At 38.9% G+C, this 25,620-nt stretch overlaps 1 protein-coding gene and 1 pseudogene across 1 annotated transcript; one reads left to right on the top strand and one right to left on the bottom strand.

Annotated features, from left to right (window-relative positions):
* Window positions 1-215: 215 nt before the first annotated feature.
* LOC103719084 (F-box protein FBX14-like) lies at window positions 216-3,216 on the top strand. The gene is made up of 3 exons (XM_008808156.4): window positions 216-946; window positions 1,095-1,611; window positions 1,701-3,216. Exons 1-3 carry the CDS (start codon window positions 402-404, stop codon window positions 2,457-2,459), a joined length of 1,821 nt encoding a protein of 606 aa, XP_008806378.2. The 5' UTR covers window positions 216-401; the 3' UTR covers window positions 2,460-3,216.
* A 2,944-nt stretch (window positions 3,217-6,160) lies between these two features.
* The window catches only part of LOC120111177, a 29,432-nt pseudogene continuing 9,972 nt past the window's right edge, over window positions 6,161-25,620 (bottom strand).

Below are 25,620 nucleotides of genomic sequence, written 5' to 3'. Positions count from 1 at the left end.
GATGGATTAAAATAAGAAAAAGGGAAGAAAGATAAACTCAAATATAACAAATTGTTAATATTCAATTCAAACCAAAGAAAGGCTAGATGATAGAGTTTCTTTTTTTTTCTATTTTTTGGACAAGTGCAGTTTGAGGGGTATGGAGAATCCCAATGCTGAGACTGAAACAGCAGTGTGGAGGCCAAATAAATATACCGCTTGCCCCTCCATTCCCCCCGTCATCTCCCTCCTGATGAGCCCCTCCCTCCCTTCCCTTCTATCACTAATATTTAATTAATTTATTTTCACATGACAATGTCCTCCTCTCATAGATCGACACCCCTTTCAAAATTCTAATTAATTAAGACTACCATCCCTCTCTCTCTTCCCCTCCTCCCATAAATCGTCTGTTCTCCACTCCGATGAGAGAGGAGCGGTCCGACATGTCCGAGGACGAGGACGGGGGAGGTGGCTCCGCCAAGAGCCGGGGCGGCGGAGGCGCTCCGCCGCCCTTCTCCGATCAGGTGCTGGAGAACGTTCTCGAGAACGTTCTCCAGTTCCTGAGCTCGCGCGGGGACCGGAACGCCGCGTCCCTGGTGTGCCGGTCCTGGTACCGGGCCGAGGCCCAGACCCGGCGCGAGCTCTTCATCGGCAACTGCTACGCCGTCTCCCCTCGGCGGGCCACCGAGCGGTTCCGCCGCGTCCGGGCGGTGGTCCTCAAGGGGAAGCCCCGCTTCGCGGACTTCGGCCTGATCCCCAACAACTGGGGCGCCCACTTCCACCCCTGGGTCTGCGCCATGGCCGCCGCCTACCCCTGGCTCGAGAAGATCTGCCTCAAGAGGATGTCCGTCGCCGATGGCGACCTCTCCCTCCTCGCTTACTCCTTCCCTAATTTCAAGGAGCTCTCCCTTATTTGCTGCGAAGGTTTCAGCACCGCCGGCCTCGCCGTCATCGCCGAGAAGTGCAGGTGAGAGCTTTTCTCCAATCTCCTCCATATTCCCGATTATCCGTTACTGAATACCATCGATTAGGAAGCCAATGATGCTAACTTTTGTAGATTTAGATGTGGGTTTCTCGTTTTGCGATGGGTGCTTGATTGATGGGTTTGTTTTTAGGCATCTTCGAGTGCTAGATCTGATAGAGGACTATTTGGAGGATGACGAGGATGAGATGTCGGACTGGATGTCGAGGTTTCCGGAAACGACCACCAGCTTGGAGTCGCTTGTGTTTGATTGTGTAGGCAGTGCGGTCAATTTCGAGGCCTTGGAGGCGCTTGTCACCCGCTCGCCCGCCCTGCGGCGGCTGCGGGTGAACCACCACGTCTCCGTGGAGCAGCTCCGCCGCCTCATGGCGCTGGCGCCCCAGCTGACTCACCTCGGCACTGGGTCGTTCGGATCGGCTGCCGCCGCAATCCCCCAAGGAGGGAACAATGTGGTCGATCTGGTGAATACCTTTGCTGCCTCCAAGTCACTCGTTTGCCTCTCAGGCTTTCGCGATGTGGCGCCTCAGTACCTCCCGGCCATCTACCCTGTCTGCGCCAACCTCACCTCCCTCAACTTCAGCTTTGCGGATATCAGCGCCGAGGAGCTCAACCCAGTGATCCGCCACTGCCACAATCTTCAGAATTTCTGGGTATTGATCGCTACCGGCTTATATAGTCCTATATTGATTTGTGTTGGGATTTCCATTTCAAACTTTGGTCTCTGTGGGTTGTGCTTCAGGTGCTTGATACGGTGCGAGACGAAGGGCTTCAGGCAGTGGCAGCGACATGCAAGGACCTCCGGGAGCTGAGGGTGTTTCCTGTGGATCCGACGGAGGACTCTGAGGTGTCTGTCTCTGATGTCGGCCTCGTTGCGATCTCTGAAGGCTGTCGGAAGCTCCGTTCCATTCTTTATTTCTGCCAGCAGATGACCAACGCGGCCGTCGTGACCATGTCCAAGAATTGCCAGGATCTTGTGGTGTTCCGCCTCTGTATCATGGGTCGGCACCGCCCCGATCACGTTACTGAAGAGCCCATGGACGAGGGTTTTGGGGCTATAGTAATGAACTGCAAGAAGCTCAGGAGGCTCTCTGTGTCTGGGTTGCTCACTGACAAGGCATTTGCTTACATTGGGAAGTATGGCAAGCTGGTGAGGACGCTTTCTGTTGCTTTTGCTGGGAACAGTGACTTGGCGCTGAGGTATGTTTTGGAAGGGTGCACCAAATTGCAGAAACTTGAGATCAGGGATAGCCCATTCGGGGATTCTGCTCTTCTTGCGGGGCTTCACCATTACTACAACATGAGGTTCCTCTGGATGTCTTCTTGCAAGCTGTCCGTAAGGGGTTGCAACGAGGTGGCTCAAAGGTTACCTCACTTGGTGGTAGAAGTCATTAGGGACAGAGATGAGGATGATGATGGTGAGTTTGTTGAGAAGTTATACATGTATCGATCTCTAGCAGGGCCAAGGACCGATGCACCACCTTTTGTGAAGATCTTGTAGTAGTACTCTCTCCATATTGACTGGAGGGGAAGAAAACATTTGCCATTTCTTTGTGGATCAGCCAAGGAGCTTATTTTTGATTGGGTAGTTGATTTGACATTGATGCAGGGAGGGTGAGTCTGTTGGGTGTTTTTCATATCCCATCACACAGAGTTCGTATGCTCCATGCCAAGAAGAAAACTCCTGTATTTTTTGGTTCCATTATTACTTCTGCATCATGGTTGGGCTGTGGGATGACAGTTGCAGTAAATCATAAGCAACTGTATCATTAGTTCAGTGCATCTCTTTGTTCCAGTTGAAAATCCCACAAATTTGATGAAGTGGAAGAAGAAAATGAACTCAAAGTTATGTAATATCAGTACGTCATTATTTATACGTATCTACCTGAATTAGAGTTCATGGAGCAAGGCTGCACAGTAATATTTGAGCAAGTCCGAGTGGGATTTTGATGGTAGGTGATATTTGGAAGTCTCAGACAATAACTTCATGGTGGCCTCTCCTTCTATCAAGCACTATGGATAAGTAATACAGGTGCATCGTTGGATCACTTCGCTTTGGGGACCGGTGTTCAAGTCCCGAGGTGAATTTGATCTTTGATAATTTTATTTGTTGATTGCATAATTTGAAGTCATATGTGGAAGAGTTAACTCTGAATGTTTCTTAGTCCATTTTATCTGGTTCTGTTATTGTCCAGTCATATAAACATAAAATTTCTGTAGAAATTGAAGATCATCATTCTCACCTTTTTTTCCTCGTATATCACTGTTGCATTGCTACATTAAATGCACTGGCCATAAAGTATTAAAATCATTTCTCTACAGTAGTCTGGTACAAATAGTTATATGCTTAGGCCCTACTAATGATTTGGTCATGGAGACTTGGGCATGCCACAGCCCGAAGATTTTAACAAGCCATGAGTCTTCCATTCATATGGTCTACATGAGTTAGGTTATGGTCCACGACAGAAAGGAACAGTTCATTGATTGAAATCACTACCATCATATTAGTGCACCTTTTGGACCGCAAGCCATTGGTTCTTCTGCTCGGATTGGTGGGCAGGTCAGCTGCCTCTATCATCTGTGGTCCATCTAGCTTAAATGGACTTGGCTCCACTTATGTTAATCGCATTCACCAAATCCCTGATGTTATGCCATAGATTCTACAGCCTACATGATAAAGTTTGGCAGCTTTGGCTCTTTGTGATTTTTCCCCTCTTCGTACTTATCTTCAGACAATAGTTTAGAAGGATGGATGGCTCTCTTAAAAATCTTTTGCTTTCTTGATTTAGATTTAGACCTTTTCAACTTACTATTTGACACAGCTGAAGATCAAAATACTATTCTGAATATTATGGATTCTCCAAGTTCTGACAGGCCTTGAAGGACCCAGCTATAATTTTTGAATGGTTCAGTTTACTGTTATATGTGATTTATGGCACTGTTTGGTCTTGAAGTCCACATATTATAATAGACTTAAATGATTAGATAGAACACTATTCTTTCTTTTGGTTTGAATGACAAGATTAAACTGAAAGTTTATAGGTAAACTGAAGATCTTTGCATCATATTAACAAGAATGATGCATTGATTTACATCATCCTTTGGTTTCCTTTGCTCTATGTTTCTAAGATGTTTAATAGTACCTTCTACTACTGCGAGGAAGATGACTACAGCAGATTTTTTGTTTGAAGGCTTGTTTTTGGTGCTTACCTTTGGGCATCCATCTTCCCAAAGAAATGAAAATGACCCATCCATTGCAGTTCATCCAAAAGCATTTTTTGGATATCGGCCAGTGGGGCCAAAGGATTGTCGGGAATCAGGATTAGGAACTATCAGTCTTTAACTTTTTATGTAAATCGCTTGATGTGTGCATGTGAAACTGTCGATTTAATTGACGGTACAACTGAGGTGCACTGCACGGTAGAGAAAGGAAACAGAGAGAATATTTTTAGTGCAAGTCTATCATCTTTATGATATATTAGACTGAACATAGAAGTGGTTTATTAACACCTCAAATTTATGAATTTGGGACTTATTCAATGGTCACACTTCTCTGCTTAGCAATCAGAGTTTCTGATTTGAGCCCCAGCTGTGACATCTCAAGTATTTTGGTTCTAAGTAATTATAGTGTGGATGGGTCTCCCTCCCTTTCTCTCTTTAAAAAAAAAAGAGGAAGATGGTTTATTAATGCATCAAATTTGATGGTGCTAGCTGGTTTGCTGGTAAACTCTCAAGGTAATTGCACTATTTGCTTAGGATAGGACCTTGCTAATGATGGTTAGGAATATTTCAGATTTCATGGACTGGCATGTCAAAAAAAATTATCTCAAATTTCAGTGATTTGAGATGAATTGGTTTATAAGCCAAGCAAGCTATGACAAACCCAAGATCTTGAGCTTATGAAACAACATGTGTTCCCAAATCTGCAGTTTCCCCAGTATGATGATGGAAAGAATTTAAACTAACCTAAATGAGAAACATACATATAGAAGGCTAAACCTAAAATTGAAAAGAAACGTCAGAGCTGGCATCATATTTCTCCACTTGATTTTCTTTTTATTCTGAACTGCTAAATCTGACATATGAGCTAAGGACTTTAATGTCAAGTTTGTAAAAAGGAGCCAGAGTTACAGTGCTACCAAATTCAGACAAACATCTAAGTTACTGGTTTTTTTCTTTTGAAGGGAAATTTACTTTGAGTTCTAGTTGTTGCCAAATGACCCTGCATAAAATTTTGAGACGATTGATTCCGTAAGCGTACTATGACCAACATAAACAAAATTTGTCGTTAAGTTTCTACACTGCAATGTTCCAACCACCGATCTCTTCTATCTTTTCTGAGAGAAAGTCATACAAGTTGGGTCAATATTTGCAATTGTTGCCATACAAGCAATCCACTGATTTCAAATCCTTTCAGATACTTTCATTGATGTCACCATCCAACGAATGGTCAAAAGACACTGATAAAGCTACAATTATGATGTCCAACTCTACTGCACAAAATGCAATGATATTGAGGATCTACCTGATAAGCTCGGAAGAAAAGCCAATAAAATCTAGATACACTTCTATAGATCTTGTGCATAAGCTGTAGATTATATATATATATATATATATATATATATATATATATATATATATATATATATATATATATATATATATATATATATATATATATAAATTGGCCTCAATTTAAATCAGTGGGTCAAGAATTTTTTGAAATCAAATGCAAGGTGGGTGTTGCATAGCCAAAGAAAGACAGCAAAAATGCTAAGAAGTGTGATTACAGAGCTATATCAGAATTTGCTCAGCAACAATATTCTCCTTTATAGTTAATTCTTAGTAGGTTTTGCTCTGCTCTATGTTGGATGAGAGGTCCTTTTTCTCATGATGGGCTGGTCATCCTGTAGAACTTTATCTAAAATTTCCCAATGATACTGAGCATGGACTACTTGATGTGGAAGGACGAAGCTGGAGCATTTTTATCCATAGCTATAAAGATGCACATCCAGACAATGAGAGAAATTGTATGACTTGATGCTTGATTTAAAATGATAGGAAAACGGTGAACATCTAGGTTGAGGCTGCTTGCCACCTGAGCCACTCCTTTGGACATCATAGATGGAGGCGACTTCTCTGGCTTTTCTCTCACTCAACATGTATATTTATCTTCAAGCCCAAACTAGTTGCTCTAAATTCCTACTCCCAATAGTCTCCTTCCACAAAACCTACTTCCAAAGTCTCCCTAGTCATTGCCTCTCTGTACCTCTCCACCGGCCTAATTATATTCCCTTTTTCTTTCACTCTTCGTACTGGGATTTCCTTGAGGGTGCAGCAAATTTCAAACTCCACATCCCCTTCATGCAATCACCATCAATCATTATTGTAATCACCAATCAAACAATGTTTAGACAAAAGCTCGCCAAGAAATGGAAGCTTAAGCCGTAGGGGAAAACATCAAGTTCTGCCATATTCCATGGAACCTTATCCATACCTAGTGTACGACCTTAGAGTAAGCAAATGCTGCGTTGGCCCAATATTTTGCGAATTATGAGAGAGAGAGAGAGAGAGTGTAAAACCTAGAATATCTCTTTATGCTTGATGATCTATTTGTAATTCTTTTTCTTTCTCTCTGAAATTTTTTTCTGAGCAACTACTCATTTATATATTTTTCCAATGTTAATATTAAATCATCTTTTTCTGTTCCATGGACTCATTCGAAGTTCAATTCTGTAAGGGGTGGATCTTCAGTATTTGAAGAGCTTCTACTCTTTCAAGTATCAAAAGATAAGTTTAAATACTGTGAATAATGCAATATTTTCCTTTCTCCTATTCTATTCTTCGCCCGATTTTCCTTTGCTTATTCAAGCATACATTAAATGAGCATAGTTGTGGGGATACCAACTGCAAAACCATGGACAATACCTATTTAACATGTGTTACCAAAACCTCATATGTGAATTGAAACAAAAGTTCGGTCAAGGAATATGATTCAACCTTATGAATAGATAGAATATTCTGTTATTAAGTGAGTGTGCGAGCTATATTTTGTAGGTTTTTGTTAGATTCCTAGTTGAGCTACCTCCAATTAAACTTGTTGGAGATTAATGACCTATCCAAAAATATATAAACAATATAAAAATAGAAATATACAATAAATACAAAGATATGACATGACCAAAATATTTTATATTTTAGAGTATAATGAAAGCAAAGATGATAGGGCTGAAAGCAGGTCGGATTATATCCGACCGTATCTGTTTTTATATCCAATTCGGATCAGATTCGAATACTGTTTTTTTTATCCGATCGGATCCGGATATAAATTCGGATAGCCAGTTCAAAAATCTTCCGGATATAGATACGAATGTGGATACATCTATTTTTTTCAGATTCGGATTTGGATCCGAATTTTGTATAATAAGGATATATAAAAAGAAGTTTAAGTTAAATTAAATTAGGGAACCAATTAAGTGATTAACCAAACTTAAACTAAAAGGAACACATATATCGGATGACCGTGACTTAGGACAACCCGAATACAGAAAACTCGATTCGAGTAAAATCCTTTCACATCACCTCGCATGCCTAGAAGGCTCAAACCTCTCGTTCGTCTATTTTGTCCCTTTTTTTTTGTTGTCTTCAAATAACTGAGGTTTCGAAGATTTCATCCATTTTTTTAGTTTCTATCCTGCGATTGCAACCGGCGATAGCCGTGAGATGCTTTGGAGGCGCCATAGATTCCGTCTACTCGGTGATGACTAACATTAAGTTGCATATCTTTTATGAAATTATTAGTTTTTATTATTGATAAATGCTTGCTAGAATTAAATTTTTTTAATTGATTTTTTTTTTTATGATCATGTCTTCATTGCTAGTTTTTATCCTTGAATTTTGCTCAAATTTGATTAATATCTGAAAAATTATTCAATTTATATCCATATTCAGATAAAAAAATATGAATATATTTAATATCCGATTCGTATCTATATCTATTTATAACAAATATGGATATATTTAATATCCGTATTCGTTAAAAAATATAGATACAAATATGAATATATCAATATTCAATCTGTATCCAAGCTGTTTTCAGCCCTAAAATATGAGGATATATCTTCTCATGATAATTTATTATTTATAATTAGGGATGGGCTTTAGTCATCCCAGGAGGAAAGGGTATCCTCTCTTTTTGGCTCTAAGATCAAGAAAGGAGTATCCAAATCAAAAATTTATACCGTTGATTATAATGTATACCACTAAAGAGACACGAAGTAAAAAATTATATATTTTCGTGGTCTGTAATCTATATATCATGTGGACATAAAAATGAATGGTTAAAATGATATTAAATCATATTTTTATATGATCATTAAATCTCAATATGTTTAAACATACGAAGATCATGATCAATGAGGTGTTTTCTTATTTTGAATTCTTTGTCATGCATTTTAGCATACTACTACAGTAAATGCCATCCATTTTTGTCTTATATGCTGCATTGGATCATCAAAATATGTAATCTTTAATTTCTAAGCATTTTTAGTAGGATATATTATAATCAATGGTATAAATTTTTGATTTGGATTCTCCTGATTTTGAAGTTCAGTGGAGCAGATTTCCTCTCCTCTTAAGAGAACTTTAAAGCCCATCTCTTATAATTATTTTTGGTTATATTTTGGCTCCTTTTGTTAGATGTATATACATAATTTGCATATCTCGTAAACATAGTGCAGATTGGTAATTTGACCAATTGACCCCAGGGATATGTGTAAGTGGTCTAGTTGACTTTTAAATCATCCATTTTGGATTAATTATGGAGGTTAGGGCGACATATTTAAACCTAACGCATGTTCAGGTCAGGTCCCAATATATTTAGGTGAGGTAGGGATTTAGCTATAGTTTGTTCATGTTTTATGGAACCATTTTTTGAGAATTAACATGGGAAAAGTTCTAGTCAAAACTGGGGCGAGGGTGGGACTCAAACCCAAATTCTTGTTACCAAGCTGGACTTTCCCAACTGTGCTAGTTGACATCCTCATATTTGGTTGAAATGACTATTAGCTAATGCTTTAGGATTTGTTTGGCTCGCGGAAAATTTTTTTCCTCACCGAAATATTTTTCCTCGAAAGGTGATTTTTGGAAATATGATGTCTGAAAAATAGTTTTGGTATGTTTGGTTGACCATAAAAAAGTGGTACATTTTAGAGTGACTTATATTTGATTGGACATTTACTTTTCTGAAAAAGTTGTATGAAATATTTATTACATCCTTAACAATGAGAAAGACCTTATCTATAGTTTTTGATGGCTTAAGGGTAGTTTTGGAAAAAAATAATTTTAATTTTCAATCAGCAGAAAAGTAGTTTTTTCATGTCGCTTATAAGTTTTTCCTTTTTCTTTTCTATAAAATATAAGAATCTTATTCCCATGAAAATGCTATTTTTTCATTTTTCTTATTTTTCTGTTGGCCACACTTTTTCTCCTTCTTTTTCCGCGAACTAAACAAGTCTTTATTGTTACCAAATTATATCTAAAATTCATATTTGAACCTAGAGTTTATTGATTTAAATTAATTTGATTAAAGTCCTGCTTTATTTAATTAGAACACAAATTAGGTCAATTAGATCTAACCCAACTTGACTTGAACCGATTAAATTGTGAAGCCACCATTAACCATTTGCAAACCAGCTAAGATTGGTTCATAGTTGCATGGCCAAAATAATTCCAAGATGTCAAGGTATTTATAGTGTTAAAACATGCACTGCACATGCACATCTAAATTCATAGACCAAGGGAGCCTTAGACGGTTGCCTTTGAGCTTGAGTTAACTCAAGTCCTTTTGATGCAGTTCCAGTTCGAATTAGGCTCATTTTGATGGTGGTTTGAATTCCAATCCAATCTCCATAATCACCATCTCTTGCATATTAATTTCTCATCAGGTTGCATGGTATTCTCATGTGAGAACAAGTAAATAAGCTACTTGAGGGGTGTAATCTAATCTTTATGTAGGCTTTTTTTTTTCTAATAGAAATACGGATGGGGTTATGCCCCAATAAATTAAGATAATGAATAAAAAAGTACAACAGCTATACATAGAACCCAACACCTATGCATCCATATAAATATTTATCCATCCATCCGTACGCACACACATATACATATACGTATAAATATTTAAAACCTATTGATTTGGAAATTGGAAAAATGTTAAGTGATGACAACAAATTTCCAAAATCTCTATATGAAAGCAGGTCACATTAACCTATAATAAGGCAAACTATTGCATATGTTGAAATAGGTCAGTTGGAGTAGTCTAGCAGATGTACTGTATATAATAAGATTGAGTTCAATGAATCAAATCTATCAACCTCATCTTTAGGTTGTGGCTAGACGTGGAGCAATGAAGTTTAATGTGAGGGGTTCAACCCAACTTTGACTTGCAAGAGACCCAGATCGCTATTGGATTTAAGGCAAGCCTTTTTTTTTTTGGTAAACCGGCGTCTCACTTACACATATATGTGAGCATGCCGCGAGGAATCATAATACAAAGCACGATCAAGGCCCTGTGGGATGGGGCCAGTGCCATCCCATATGAAGGCCTTGGAATGATGAGCTGCGTAGGAGGCGACCCAGTCCGCTGCACTATTCGCTTCCCGAAAAATATGTGCGACCCAGAAGGAGTCAAGACTGTCCAGAAGGTGGCAAATATCCCTGACTAGAGGGTGTAAATCTGGCCTAGCACGTCCGCACCTGATCCACTCAATCACTGTGGCAGAATCACCCTCCAAGAATATCCGCTGGGCCCCCAAGTGTACTCTAGCATGTACGAGACTCTCCCACGCCGCATGCAGCTCTGCCACAAAATGCGTCGGCCTCCTGCTGCAATCAACCTGAGCTCCTGGTCTCGGATTACGAATCCCACTCCACATCTGCTGTCGCCCTCGGAAATACTGCCGTCAAAGTTTACCTTGAGAAAACCAGGGGGTGGGAGCTCTCAAGATGCCATGGGTACCATAGCATGTTTGATTGAGAGCAGACCTCAGCATTTGCTGGGCTGGGTTGAGATCTTATATTACCATGATAAATTATAATATTTAAATATAAATTTATAATTGATCATATTGGGTTGGGTTGGGTTAAAAATAATAAGTTTGAGCCTCATCTGACTTTTGTTGGGCTTAAAAAATTGAAGCCCTCTATGACCTGATGGAATAAGTAAACATTCAATAGAGGCATTTCCAATGGCCTGGCTGTTGGGTCCGGATTGCATTTAAACCACATTTACTACAAATGATACGAGTCAACTAACCCAATACATAAACTAGCAATAATTTACTCAACGATGTTATGCTTTCCATGCATCTATTTCTTCTTATGATGAGCCCGAAAGTTTCTCCAAGGCCATAAAAGATATTTAATGGTATGAGATGACATATGGCAATTGACTAACTTGCTGCTTGAGAAGCATTGTATCAATTGTAAAGGGGTCTATAAATTCAAATATTATGTATATAATAATATTGAACAATAAAGGCTTGACCCGTCATGAAAGGTTATACCCAAAAGAAGGGATGGAGTGAGATGGACTATCCCAAGTTAGCTACTATTTAATGTTCAATAGCTCAGGCAATCCAAAAATTGGTTTGTATACTAGCTGAATGTCAGCAATGACTTCCTCCATGGTGACTTAGCTGAAGAAGTTTATCGGAGCCAACCACTTGGATTTCCATGAACGAGGGAGCATGGTGACTTGATATGTCTGGTTTAATACCTCAATAGATCATCATATAGCCTGAAACAAGCATCCTGGAATTGGTTTTCAAAGTTTCCTAATGCATTTCTCGAGATAGGTTTTCGACAATCAAGTGCAGATTATTCCCTTCTTATTTGAAGTCTAGTATTCACATTACTGATTTCCTTGTTTATGCCAATAACATAATCATCATAGGAAATAATCTAGCTATAATAGCGTCCATCAAATCTTTTCTCCCCTCATATTCCACATTAAAGAGCTTCGTCTCTTAACGTACTGTCTCGACATTGAAGCAGCTCATTCTCAGAAAGGGATCTCTCTCACAAAGAAAATACGTTCTTGATATTTGAAGGAAAACAGACTTATTGGAGCCAAACCTATTGACATTTTAATGGAGCAAAATGAGAAACTATATCTGGATATAGGCACTCCCTTCGTTGATGCTGGGCCATATTGAAGATTGAACGACTTATTTACCTTACCATCACAAGGCTGAAAATAATTTATGCTGTCAATATTCTTGGCCAATTTGTGCAAGAGACACGAAAACATATATAGAAGTGGCAATTCAAGTTCTTTGTTATCATAAATCTTGCTCAAGGAAATGCATACTCTTGTTATGAAACAGTCATTGGACTGCTTGCCATACTATTGGTCAATCTATTACTAGCTATTGCACTATTAATTAGAGATCGAGGTTTGCAAGCTTGGTACCGAAACTTGTATTGGTACCATCTTGGAACAACATCGGTACACATGATATGGCGTTCAGTATTGTATACTCGATATGCACCGGAGCCAACTGATATGATGTACTATATTATAGATAGTCCAATTTTATGGTGTATTAAGAAACAAACTATGTTACGGATAATACAGTTTTACGGTGTATTAAGAAACAAACTACTACTTCTTGATTATTGACATAAGCCAAATATAGGGCTATGGCATCTTATACTTGTTAAGTTATACAGCTCAAATATTTTCTAAATGATTTGGGTGTTTGACATAATCAACCTATATATCTTCATTGCAACATTTAAGCTGCATTGCATATCGCTTCTCATCCAGTAATTCACTAGTACATAAAATTTGTTGGAGTTGATTGACACTTAGTGCTTGAAAAGCTACAACCATAAGGAAATTCAAACTCTATCTATACACAACCTGCTTATCAAAGCGCTGATTTTCATTTTTACTTAGCCATTGGGGTGAAATAAATGTTTATGTATTTGAAGGCAAGATTGGTGTTGTTAATATACATACATATCAATTGAGGATGTATGTTGACATTCAGTATGTGCATGGCCAACTCTACCATATGTGTATGTGTGACTGCTCAAATTGGGATTTAGGTGCATGATGATTTGAAATTGCTGAAATCATGTGCAAGACCGTAATCTATATTTATGAAAATAAAACCACATGCTAAACAAGTCTAATTAATTATGATACTTCATAAACTAATAATTCATGAAATCTCCCAACAAGTCTAACTACTTATGGCAACCAACAACCTCAAAAATTTGATTTTATCGACATCTCTGATCAGTGACCAAAAAATCATTAGAAACATATCAAAACACAAGCATAATAACTTTTATAAATTTATAGAATTTGCGTAAGTCTTGATAGCGAGTTATGGACTTTAGCGAGTCACATTAAGCCCCAAAACAAAAATCTAGATATCAACTACATAAAATCCTTTTATACTTCCAATTTACCTATTATAATAATAGAATCCAAAAACCGATTTTTTTAATTTTTATTCAATTGTTACAAGTTCGAACAATGACATGCAGCCTTACTAATTTGCATATTTTTGATTATATAATTTTTAAATAACTCGAATATCTTATATGCATACCACTCAAAAAAATTGTTTTGCTATATTTTATTATACATAAATTAAAATACAAACTTTCAATTTAAAGAGATGAAGCTATGGTGCACTAGACTCCTACTAATGACCAACTCAACCGTAACCATTAACTAAAGAACAGGTTAATTAATTAATTAAGTTGGATATTCAGAATCCAGGATATTATAATATGGATTTTGGGTGCTCGTTCAAAGGGCATTCGTTCATCCATCAGAATCACTGATTAAGGGATTGCGAAGCTCATTCCTATGTAGTCTTGTCGGCATATTTTGACTATTGCACGGAGAGACAGAAGAAAATATATAGGAGCGCTGAAAGGGTGGGATAGAGGTGATATTATGGATTTAAAAGAGAGGGGTTGGAACGTGCTATGATTTTAATCTTGCTCTTTTAAAAAGAGAAATTAAATGTAGAATATTCCAAGTATAGGGTGTAGCAAAGTAATATTCTCGGTGAGTCCGAGATCGAATCTACAGGGATTTGACAGTGAACAAAAACTAAAGGCTAAATAATATTCAGATTGACAAAAATATAACTAAAGCATTAGGATTCAGCCTAGCACTTAATCATGCTTTTCTTAAAATCATCTATTAATCATAATAAAATAGATTTAGTTTTATGGGCAGCATTACAGTAATTCTATTTTAAACTACAGGGATTTCTAAGCATCTGTTATACCCGGGGGAAATAACAAATCAGAGAAAATATATAAGTTTGAAATAATTTCTATCAATCTACTGCACCATAAATCAAATAAAAAACATTAAAATCCAATTGATGATTAAAGGAAATACATGAAGAAAATGCTAGGCTTTTCCCTAGCCTTAGTTTAAAAAGATTTAGCTATCCATATGAGATGCAAGCAATTTTATAAAAGGGATTAGCATAGAATAAATAAAATAAAACATAAATCCCTTTTTTCTTTTTCTTTCTCCTCTTAAGAAAACAGAGTGCTCTGTTTTCTTTCTTTTCTTTTTCTTTTTTCCTCCCGATGCTTCTCCTCCTTCTCTTGCCCGGCTGAGAAGATGGATCGGAAGAGGAGTTGAGATGTTTTGCTTGCTAGTTCCCTTGGCCTCTTCCTCCTTCGTCGCCCGCCCGACTGTCCTCTTCTCCTCTCTCCCTTGGCTGAGAAAAATCGGAAGAAGGACTGCGGTTGTTTGGGAGACCTCTGGTTTCCTTCTTCCGTCCCTCGCTCCGTGTCCTCCTCCTCCTTCTTTGCTCCGTCCTCCCTCTCCTTGATCTGTGGCCTCCCTCTGGTTCCTCCCCCTCCTTTTATAGACACCTTAAGCCTGTTGAAGGTGTGGCTGGGAATACGGATCGGGGTCGCAGCTGAAACGCATGGATTTGAATGCAGAACCCGTGGCCTCCCTCTGTTTGCTTGAGATGCGGGATTAATGAAGTTGAATCGACTTTGGGAGATCGCAGAAGCTGGAACGCCGCTGAGGTGGGATGCGGATGAGATGCTTTGGATTTCCCTCGCTGCCGTTGGGATGTCGAAACATAGACGAAACCGTTGGGAAATTTAGAAGACTCCTCAGATGGCTGATGGGGAGAATGGAATGCGGCTGAAACGCGGACTGTTTGGCTTCGGATTCCCTCGCTGAATGCGGATGATATGCCACGATGCTTGGAAGATCCACGGATGGTTGGAAGACTTTGACGTCGGGAAGTTGCTGGGAAACGGATACTTGGTTTGAGAAGCAATTGAATTGCTTTGGGACTCTCGAGACAGCTCGGGGACACTTGAAGATGTTGGGAAATCACTTGCTTTAGCCCGTTGACGTGGATACATGGAAATTTTAGGTTAGGAACTGTTGAGTCACCTCATCACGGACACTGGAGAATTTGTTGAGCTCGGGCTGACAGGCATTGGGCTGAAACCCAGCATTATTGAATCTCTTGAATTACTTGCACTCAGAAAATAATAAAATATTAATTAATTAATTTTATTAATAAAGATTAGCTATAATACTAATTAAGGTAATATGAAAATTTTACTTTTGTACTCTCATCACACCCCCCAACTAGCTTATTGCTAGTCTCTAGCAATTTAGTGTGAAAATGATAAAATGAGGGTGCAAAAGTATTGTTTATTAATATATATCAATATGCATGAATTAAAATAAATACTCACTTTCGTAGAGAATTACGATTGCACTTAGCATGTGCAACAAGCCGTTAAACCCCTAGGTTACCCTAGTGGACGAGTGTTGTCTCGTGAGAGTTTGCAGTGATGTTACCCACAAACATCGTTTTTAAGTTAGAAGATACTTTAAAACATAGCAACCCTTAAGGCAAATGTAAATGTGACGTCTCAGAATACCTATACCTCCACCACAATTGGGTACCCCTTGAGTTATAGGTGCACTACTCAAATTCACAAGTGTTAAATATCATTTGTTAGCTCCCGACTCACTAAATTTTCCGAATATCACATGTTATTTATCCAGAATGGTTCGCATATAAAAATGAAGCTATCAATCCCAACTAGACATCCCAGGTGTTGGAACCCGCCCATGCCGCTGATATTTCAAAAATTAAATCAGATGGCAGCGGAAAGGGGGCATGTGCGGGATCAACGTTCATCGCATGAACGTTGTTTCGAGACCTTTCGTAATTAGGTAAGAATTAAAACTTTTAAAACTATTAGGAAGATCAAATCTTCACCTTGCGCGGGTAGATGATCACCGCAAATCTGAATTCGTGGTTTTGGAAGAGGGTTCGCTTGAAGCCGTTCAAACGTCCGGCCTCTACGGGTATCCACACGAAGCAGAGGACCGATCAAAGCTTTCTTGTCTTCCCGGGGTGCTAGCTCCCTTGCAAAGACTTCTTTTGATGGCTGATCTCCTCTCTTTCAATCAACCCTTGATTGTGCTTGAGAGGAGGAAGAAGAAGAAGGCAACTGGATGAAGAACCAAAGCCCTTGCAGCCTACTCCCTTTTCCCTGCGTTGGAAGGAGGAAGAGAAGAGGAGGGGGCCGCCAATGGCTTTTCTATTTTCTCCCTTTGCTTGCGGCTGAACCAAGGAGAAAAGGAGAGGGGTGGCCATGGATTGGAAGAGGAGAGGGAGAGCTCTTCAATGCTTCTAGGGCGCCGGCCTCATATGCCCTTTTATAGCCATCAAGGGCTCCTCCAAAGTAGGAGCCCTAGATGACTTTCCAAAGAGGGGCTCTCTTCTCCCTTCTCCACATGGAAAAGGGAGGGGCATATCCCCTTCCTCATGGTAAACCCTAATCCACATTAAGTAGGGTTTGAAATGCCCTAATGTGGTCAAGCCTTAATCCAATTAGGCTTAGTCCAAGGGTGAACCAATTAGGATCCAATCTAGGTAAGTCCTAATCCAATTAGAACTTAAATCAATTTTGACTCAATTGAACTCTTCAATCCTAATCCAATTAGGAGTCTTATTGATTCATTAGATTAATAATTAATTGTGACTTAAGAAACCCTAATCCAAATTAGGACATATTTAATTTTAGTCCTAATCCAATTAGGACTCTATTTGAATCCGAAGTCCTAATCCGATTAGGACTCTAGGAATCCTGCTCTAAGTAGGAATCCAATTTTGATTCAAAACTCCTAATCTCATTAGGATTGCAGAAATCCTATTCCAAGTAGGAATCCCAGTCCTACTCCAACTAGGATTCCCAGTCCTAATCCAATTAGGACTCTAGGAATCCTACTTGAAGTAGGACTCATGTTTCAAGTCCAATTAATTAATTCCCTTTGTTCCTTCTTCAACTTCTTATCAATCAAATTGATTACTTGTGATTCCTAATCACGATTTCAACCATCGGATCGGTCAATACTTCTAGTGTGTGTGACCCCATAGGTTCTATTCTGACTGGTAGTGAGATATATTGTGATCTCTATCACTATATCATTGAAAACTCCTTTCAATGGGTTAGAACGATTCCAACTCAACTCATTAGGGTTTATCGATCATCGAGATAATCCCTGTGAGTCCCACCATCCACCAGTGATACCTAGCAGCATGTAGTGGCTACCCAGTAGAATAGAAAGATGAACCTCTAGGTGCAGTTAACGTGTGATACAGTCCTACTATCGTGGATCCCTACAGGACGGAGGTCATGGACAACTCGTCAAACCCCATCGTCTGTCATATGTCAAGATTTATTCGACTCGAGTTCGATAGTGGAAAACTCTTTCTCCACTTTATATTACTGCCCTGGCCAAGGTCTTAGAACTCAGTCTAACAAATCACATAGGATCTCTCCTCTTCTATCAAGGTCGATAGATTCCTTGTAGGTGCATACCCTACTCCTACAGTGAACCTACTGCAGCCAATCTACACTGCATGGACCCATATGGCTAAAGACCATGTATGTGTGCAGTCAAACTACAATAACCTCACTGTGAGTAGCCGAAGCACCGCAGGTCAAAGGACCAGTCACACTACTGCAACATCAAGCAAGTCACTGACGAGTGGATAGACATCCAAGTGACTTCTTGTCTTGGTCACGCTCAGTACCCTTGTTCTCTAACAAGCACCTGCACTATCACTTCAGTGTCACTACACTGTGGACTCAAGTCTCGTCCATCCAGAGGGAAAGTGATCTGTGCACTGATCGGATCGATCACCGTCCTCGTGATGATCCATTGATCAGGAGCATTTAGAAATTAATCACCAATGATACATGGCTCAAATTCTCAACTCTTGAGAATATGTATCATCATCTTATTAATTCCTTGGACGATTCATAGACACATAGACAATATGAATGAAAAGATGCCTTTTATTTATTCAATAATAAATAGTCAAGTACAAAATTATGTCCCTAGAATCAACAATGTGTCAGCCAAATTGGCTTCTAGGGCATACATCTAACACCAGGTACACAGAGTTCTAAAACAATGGAGTCAAACCAGTCATCCACATGTCACTTGGTTTAAGTTTAACTAACTCACTCATGTTTAAAATATATATATATATTTTTTTTCGCACAGTGACTACAATAGTCCAACTCCATTAGGCTCTATTAAGGTCCATGTAACGAGCTTTGGGTCAATGATTCTTGATCCAGTTGGCTCAAGGCATTAGGTGAAACACCCCTCGGACTTAATTACTCGAACCAGACTACGCCACGAGGCCAGACTAGTCACTTATTTCAGTCATTTTCACCTTTTTTACGCGAACACTTGCTGCTTTGTAGGCAAGAGGCCCGGTTACTCAGTGAAGACAAACTGTATTATTTCTCTCTCTCTCTCTTTCTTTTATATACATATGTAACGTGACTGTATTGTGACTATAGGTCAACCAAGGTTAGAACATAAGGCACCCAGGTGATCTAGCCAGGAATTTCAAACTCTATCTTTATGTAAAAACCAAATAATGAACTTTAGGAAAAGGACACTTGTACTTCTCTTGCGAATAAGGTCAACAAACAAATAGGTAACACAAGTGAACTCCTGAGGCCTTCCTATTGTCATTGAATACTTGTGTGGGGATCTAATAATAGGTCTCTAATAAGTCATAATGTGCTCCTTGCCTTAATAGCTACACATGTTTAATTCTTTGAAAAAATTAAAGTGGTAATTAAATGCAACAAAATATATGTTTGCTATTATTATTACTATTATTATTATATATATATTATTTTTTATTTTTTTTATTTTTTTATTTTTTTGAAAGATATGACAATTGGTATGATATATAGAAAAATAGAGTAATCTCTCCCCCCAACTTAATTTCAACATTGTCCCCAATGTTGCAACATGAATGCATAAAATATGGCATTAATGATTGTATGAAGGATAATAAGGCTGAAGGTGAGAATTTACTTGATAGAATGACTGCATACTGTTGTTGCTCTCCAATTGTCATTTTAACAGAAAATAAAAGAAAGACAAATTATGATACAAACAGAGGATCTCTAGCAGATATAGAGATCAATCCTGATAAACAGGATCTTCCAGATTGATCGATTCAACCTCTGGGGTAAAGTTGTCTAAAAATAACTTCAAACGTTGGCCATTTACTTTAAAAATATTATCGGTGTTTGGATTCTCTATCTCAACAGTTTTATACGGATAAACAGTTTTAACTATAAACGGGCCGGTCCACCTAGATCTCAATTTTTCTGAAAATAAATGAAGTCTTGAATTATACAATAGAACTTTCTGGGAAGGCTCAAATGTTTTCCTTATAATATTTCTATCATGAAAGACTTTCATTTTGTTCTTATAAATTCGAGCATTCTCATATGCTTCATTCCTGATTTCTTCTAGTTCATTAAGTTGAAGTTTGCGTAGTGAACTAGCTTTATCCATATCAAAATTAAATCTTTTAATAGCCCAGTAGGCCCTATGCTCCAATTCCACAGGCAAGTGACACGTTTGCCAAAAATAAGACGGTACAGAGACATACCAATCGGGCTTTTAAAAGCAATACGATGAGCCCAGAGTGCATCAGTTAAACGCAAAGACCAGTCTTTGCGATTTGGGTTAACCGTTTTTTCCAGAATATTCTTAATTGATCGATTGGATACTTCAACTTGTCCACTTGTTTGTGGATGATAAGGGGTGGCGATTTTATGGGTGATTCCATATTTTCGCATTAAAGCCTCAAAAGGCTTATTACAGAAGTGCGAACCCCCATCACTGATGATGGCTCGAGGCGTTCCAAATCTGGAAAGAATGTTTTCTTTTAAAAATTCTAAAACAGTTTTATGGTCATTATGTTTGCAAGGAATTGCCTCAATCCATTTGGAGACATAATCTACAGCTACTAAGATGTACAAATTTCCGAATGAAGGAGGAAATGGACCCATAAAATCTATTCCCCAACAGTCAAATATTTCGATAATTAAAATTGGGTTGAGGGGCATCATATTCCTACGAGTTATCCCACCTAACTTTTGACAACGCTCGCAAGCTTTGCAAAAGTTATGGGAATCTTTGAACAAGGTGGGCCAATAGAAACCGCACTGTAAAATTTTTGCAGCCGTTTTCTTAGCAGAGAAATGACCACCGCAAGCTTTAGAATGACAAAAGGAAATAACACTAATAAATTCGTCATTAGGTACACATCTCCTAATAATTTGGTCTGGGCAGTATTTGAAAAGATAAGGATCATCCCAGAAGAAATTTTTTATTTCGGTCAGAAATTTTCTTTTGTCCTGTTTATTCCAATGAATCGGGAGTTCACCCGTGACAAGAAAATTTGCAATGTCTGCAAACCAGGGTGACGACGTGATCTCAAAGAGTTATTCATCAGGGAAAGTGTCTCTTATGGGTGAATTGTCTATGGAATCTGGAAGAGTGAGATGGGACAAGTGATCAGCTACTATGTTCTCTACCCCTTTTTATCTCTTATTTCTAGAAAAAATTCTTGGAGCAGAAGGATCCACCTAAGCAAACGCGCCTTAGCATCTTTTTTTGAAAGAAGGTACTTAAGGGCAGCGTGGTTAGTGTAGATAATGATTTTGGATCCAATTAAGTAAGACCTAAATTTGTCTAGTGCAAATACTACAGCAAGTAGTTCCTTTTCCGTAGTGGTGTAATTCTTTTGTGCACTATTTAAAGTCTTACTTGCATAGTAAATAACATAAGGCTTCCTTTCTTTTCTTTGCCCTAGAACTATCCCAACTGCATATTCACTAGCATCACACATAATTTCAAAAGGAAGCGACCAGTCAGGTGGTTGCATGATGGGAGCAGAGGTCAGCAAGCTTTTAAGTTTATCAAAAGCTCTTTAACATTCTTCAGACCACACAAATTAGGTTTCCTTTTGAAGGAGATTACATAAGGGTTTAGATATTGAGCTAAAATCTTTAATGAATCTCCTATAAAATCCTGCATGACCCAAAAATGAGCGTATATCTTTGATAGTTTTTGGGGTGGGTAAGTTAGCAATTAAGTCAATTTTAGCCTTGTCTATTTCAATTCCTTCACATGAAATGACGTGCCCGAGAACAATTCCCCTAGTTACCATGAAATGGCACTTTTCTCAGTTTAAGATTAGATTCTTCTCCTCACACCGAATTAAGAATAGCCTTAAATGGTCCACACAGTTTTCAAAAGAGGAGCCAAAAATCGAAAAATCATCCATGAAGACTTCCAAAAAACGCTCAACCATGTCAGAGAAAATACTGAGCATGCATCTTTGGAAGGTTGCAGGAGCATTACATAATCCAAAAGGCATTCTCTTGTAAGCAAATGTGCCAAAAGGACATGTAAAAGTGGTCTTTTTCTGATCTTCAGGATCAATTATAATTTGGTTATAACCGGAATAGCCATCTAGGAAGCAATAAAATTTATGACCTGCCAACCTTTCTAAGATTTGATCAATAAAAGGTAGAGGAAAGTGATCCTTCCTTGTGACAGAATTAAGTTTTCTATAGTCAATGCATACACGCCAACTAGTGGGGACCCTAGTTGGAACTAATTCATTGTTGGCATTTTTGACTACAGTAACACCAGATTTTTTCGGGACCACTTGGGTTGGACTTACCCACTTACTATCTGAAATTGGGTAGATCATACCCGCATCCAGAAGTTTCAGAACTTCTGCCCTAACCACATCCTTCATGTTTGGGTTTAATCGACGTTGAGGTTGACGAGAAGGTTTGGCATCAGCTTCTAGGTGGATTCTATAAGTGCAAATTGAGGGACTAATTCCCTTGATATCAGCAATTGTCCACCCTATTGCTTCCTTATGCTCTTTGAGAATTTCTAATAATTTTAGTTCTTGACTTTGTTCGAGTTGGGATGATATGATCACAGGAAAAGTCTCTTCTTGACCAAGGTATGCATACTTGAGCTCAGATGGCAAAGGTTTTAGCTCAAGTTTAGGTGCTTGAACACTAGATGGTAGAGGACTATTGTTGCGTGTGGGCAATTCTTCAAAACGAGATTTCTACCTATCTGTATCTAACAAAGGAGCTGAATCTAATATAGCACTGATTTATCTAAAGTTTTGGTTGATATCTGCATTTCCGAAATGAGTTAGGCATGTTTCTAAAGGATCAGAAGAAAGAGATGGGACAAGAGCATCTTCTACAATGGAGTCGATCAGATTAACTCAATGAATCTCATCATTTTCGTTGTCATTATCGGGTTGTTTGCAAATGTTAAATATATTAAAATCTATAGTCATATTCCCGAATGATATTTTCATTATTCCATTTCGACAGTTGATCAAAGCATTGGAAATAGCTAGAAATGGGCGGCCTAGAATGACAGGTAATTGGAGTGGTACAATTCATGACAGACTAGGTATCTAATACTATGAAGTCGACTGAAAAATAGTGTTGCCCAGATAGACAACCCAAGAGGGGGGGGGGGTGAATTGGGTCTTAAAATAATTATAGCAATTAAAAGGTTTGTGAATAACTAATTAATGCTTTTTGCAAGTGGATTAATTAGATGCTATGTGCAGTGTATGAAATGAAAGTAAGAGACAACAAGACAATCACAAACACAAGAAAATTTATAGTGGTTCGGAGCTAACCCTTGCTCCTACGTCCACTCCCCAAGCCTCACTTGGGAATTCACTATAACCCCTCGGATTACAGCCGGTTGTTTTACAAGCTCACAACCTAACTTGTTGTTTTACGAGATCACAACGAACTCGGTCGGTTTTTCCGGGCTCACCGGCTAGAACCACCCGATTGTTTTTTCGGGATCACAATCAAACCCTTACACGTTGGTTTCAACCTAGGCTCACCAACAAACCTTTACACCCTTGATTCAATCCCCTGATTGAATCAAGTAAGGAACAAATGGATTGAAAAACAAACAGAAAAATACAGCTTCTAAACAAGCAGATATTCAGCGATATAAATAAGAGAGAAGTTAAGAGCCCTCAAACGAATTTATGAAGATGTAGAGGAGGGCTTCTCGAACTCGGGGTCTCTTCTTGAATGTCTTGAAGACTTGAAGACTGAAGGAGACTTCTTTAATGCTGGGAAGAGTTGGTTGGATGGAGTTAATGGCCCCTCTTCCTTCTTTTCCTTTGAAATCCTTTGGTAGATGAAGATTTCTTGTTTTCTTTGAATGGAATGTCGCTTCTCTACCTTGCTATAGTTCTCTGTGGCTATTTAAGCCATTTTCCACGGAAACTAGCCGTTAGACACAATCTTCTAGCCGTTCTGCACATTCTGCACATCCTGACAATGTTTCCGTTGGGATCGGAGTTGACTCGCGCGATCTGGAGTCGACTCGGCTGCAGCAGGAGTCGACTCATGCTTTTCTGGAGTCGGCTCGGCAACTGTTCCGAATTTGAATTAAAGTGCTCTTCTCGACTGGGAGTCGACTCGACTTAACCCGGAGTTGACTCCCCAAAGTCTGGAGCTGACCTGGCACTTTTGGAGTCGACTCATTCCAAGGAATCCATAGATGTATTCTTCAACTTTGCTCACTTGAGTCGACTCGGAAATTCTGGGAGTCGACTCGGCGCTCAGAGTCCGAACTCCCGATCTTCTGTCTTTTGACTCGTGCCATCCTGGAGTCGACTCGAACTGTTTCGGAGTCGACTCGGCTCTCAGTATTCGAAAAACAGTCTTCTGTCTTTTTGGGATAGCGCTGTCTTGGAGTCGACTCGAACTGTCTTGGAGTCGACTCGCCTCTCAGAGACGAAAATACTGTCTTCTGTCTTTTTGGGGTCGCGCTGTCTTGGAGTTGACTCGGACTTTGCGGGAGTCGACTCGGCTCTCAGTGTCCGAAAGTTGCTCTCTGACTTTTGCCTTGTATCACACTGGGAGTCGACTCTCGCTTCCTTTGGAGTCGACCTGCCAACCATCGGAGTCGACTCGAGTTCCTCAGGAGTCGACTCGGCTCTCAGGGTCCAAAATAACTTCTCTGTCTTTCTGTCTGTAACTACCTGGAGTCGACTCGTACTACCCTGGAGTCGACTCGGCAGTATCGGAGTCGACTCGCGTTCTTTAGGAGTCGACTCGTTGACAGATTTTGAGTTGGATCTTTCTGTTCGTCTGTCTGTTCTCAGTCGGAGTCGACTCGTAATGTATAGGAGTCGACTCGAGCCTGTGCCAGTGCTTCCGATACGCTTGGAGTCGACTCGTAATCTCCCGGAGTCGACTCGAGTCTCAGACTTTGGTTCAAATTGACTTCTTAACTTATCCAAAATGTCTTGAACCAAATCTAGAGACACTTAACCATAAATTTATAAGAATTTCACTGAAACACTAGATTGAATTCATTAGTAAACATAAGATATACTCAAATGTTTTGAGCTCATCAAAATCAAATAGGGTTATAATCAATCACTCCACAATCTCCCCCTTTTTGATGATGACAAAACATTGAGTATATGTAAAGTGAATTGCTCAACAAACAAGGAGATTTATAGTAAAATTTTAAAATGAATTCAAGTGTCTAGTTATTTTAATTTATCCAAAACTGAAAGGTGTGAAACAGTAAATTTTGAAGTTAAAGCTCCCCCTTTCATTTTGAATTATATAAGCCTTCATGTCATGCAATCAATTGTTTGGCTTATATATATTTAATGAGTTTGCTTTCTAAAAAAATTCAGATTCTCCCCCCTCAACACATGCATTCAACTTGGTTTTGATTCTCTGAAATTTCTTTTAGTGTATTGAAGCTTTTGAACTTAAATTTTCGATTTTTAGAGAAAAAATCTGCCAATTTGTTCTTGAGTATAATTCAACTAATTTCCAAATATCCCTTGAATAGATTCTGAAGATTACTCCGTTAGGAGCCCCAACAGAGAGATAATGAGCCTCGAGGTATCGAATCCACTAAGAGCAAATTATTGTGTGTTTTAATAGTTTGCTTTTTATTGATTTTCATTGATTCCCTTTACATGTCTATTCAATATATTTTCTCCCCCTTTTTGTCATCATAGCAAAAAGGAAGAAAGCACATCACACAAGCAATTAGAGATCAAATTTGCACAGTTTGAAGAAAATTGTCTACTCATTGTATTGATTGTATATGTAGGTACACTTGTAGATACAAAGAGTAAAGCAGTAAGTACATGTCAAAATGAAAAAGCAAGCTAGGGCTTCTTTGAGGAGGATGT

This window comes from Phoenix dactylifera, chromosome 6, assembly GCF_009389715.1.
Source record: "Phoenix dactylifera cultivar Barhee BC4 chromosome 6, palm_55x_up_171113_PBpolish2nd_filt_p, whole genome shotgun sequence".
Classification (NCBI taxonomy): Eukaryota; Viridiplantae; Streptophyta; class Magnoliopsida; order Arecales; family Arecaceae; genus Phoenix; species Phoenix dactylifera.
The sequence above is the reverse complement of the archived record's forward strand: the minus strand, read 5'-3'. Positions and strand labels throughout refer to the sequence as shown.

What these genes read in the sequence shown, in the direction of transcription:
- LOC103719084 (XM_008808156.4), top strand. Translation starts at nt 402, where the DNA reads ATGAGAGAGGAGCGGTCCGACATGTCCGAGGACGAGGACGGGGGAGGT. An exon ending in GTCATCGCCGAGAAGTGCAG is followed by an intron (nt 947 to 1,094) that starts GTGAGAGCTTTT and finishes GTTTGTTTTTAG; the next exon opens with GCATCTTCGAGTGCTAGATC. An exon ending in ACAATCTTCAGAATTTCTGG is followed by an intron (nt 1,612 to 1,700) that starts GTATTGATCGCT and finishes GTTGTGCTTCAG; the next exon opens with GTGCTTGATACGGTGCGAGA.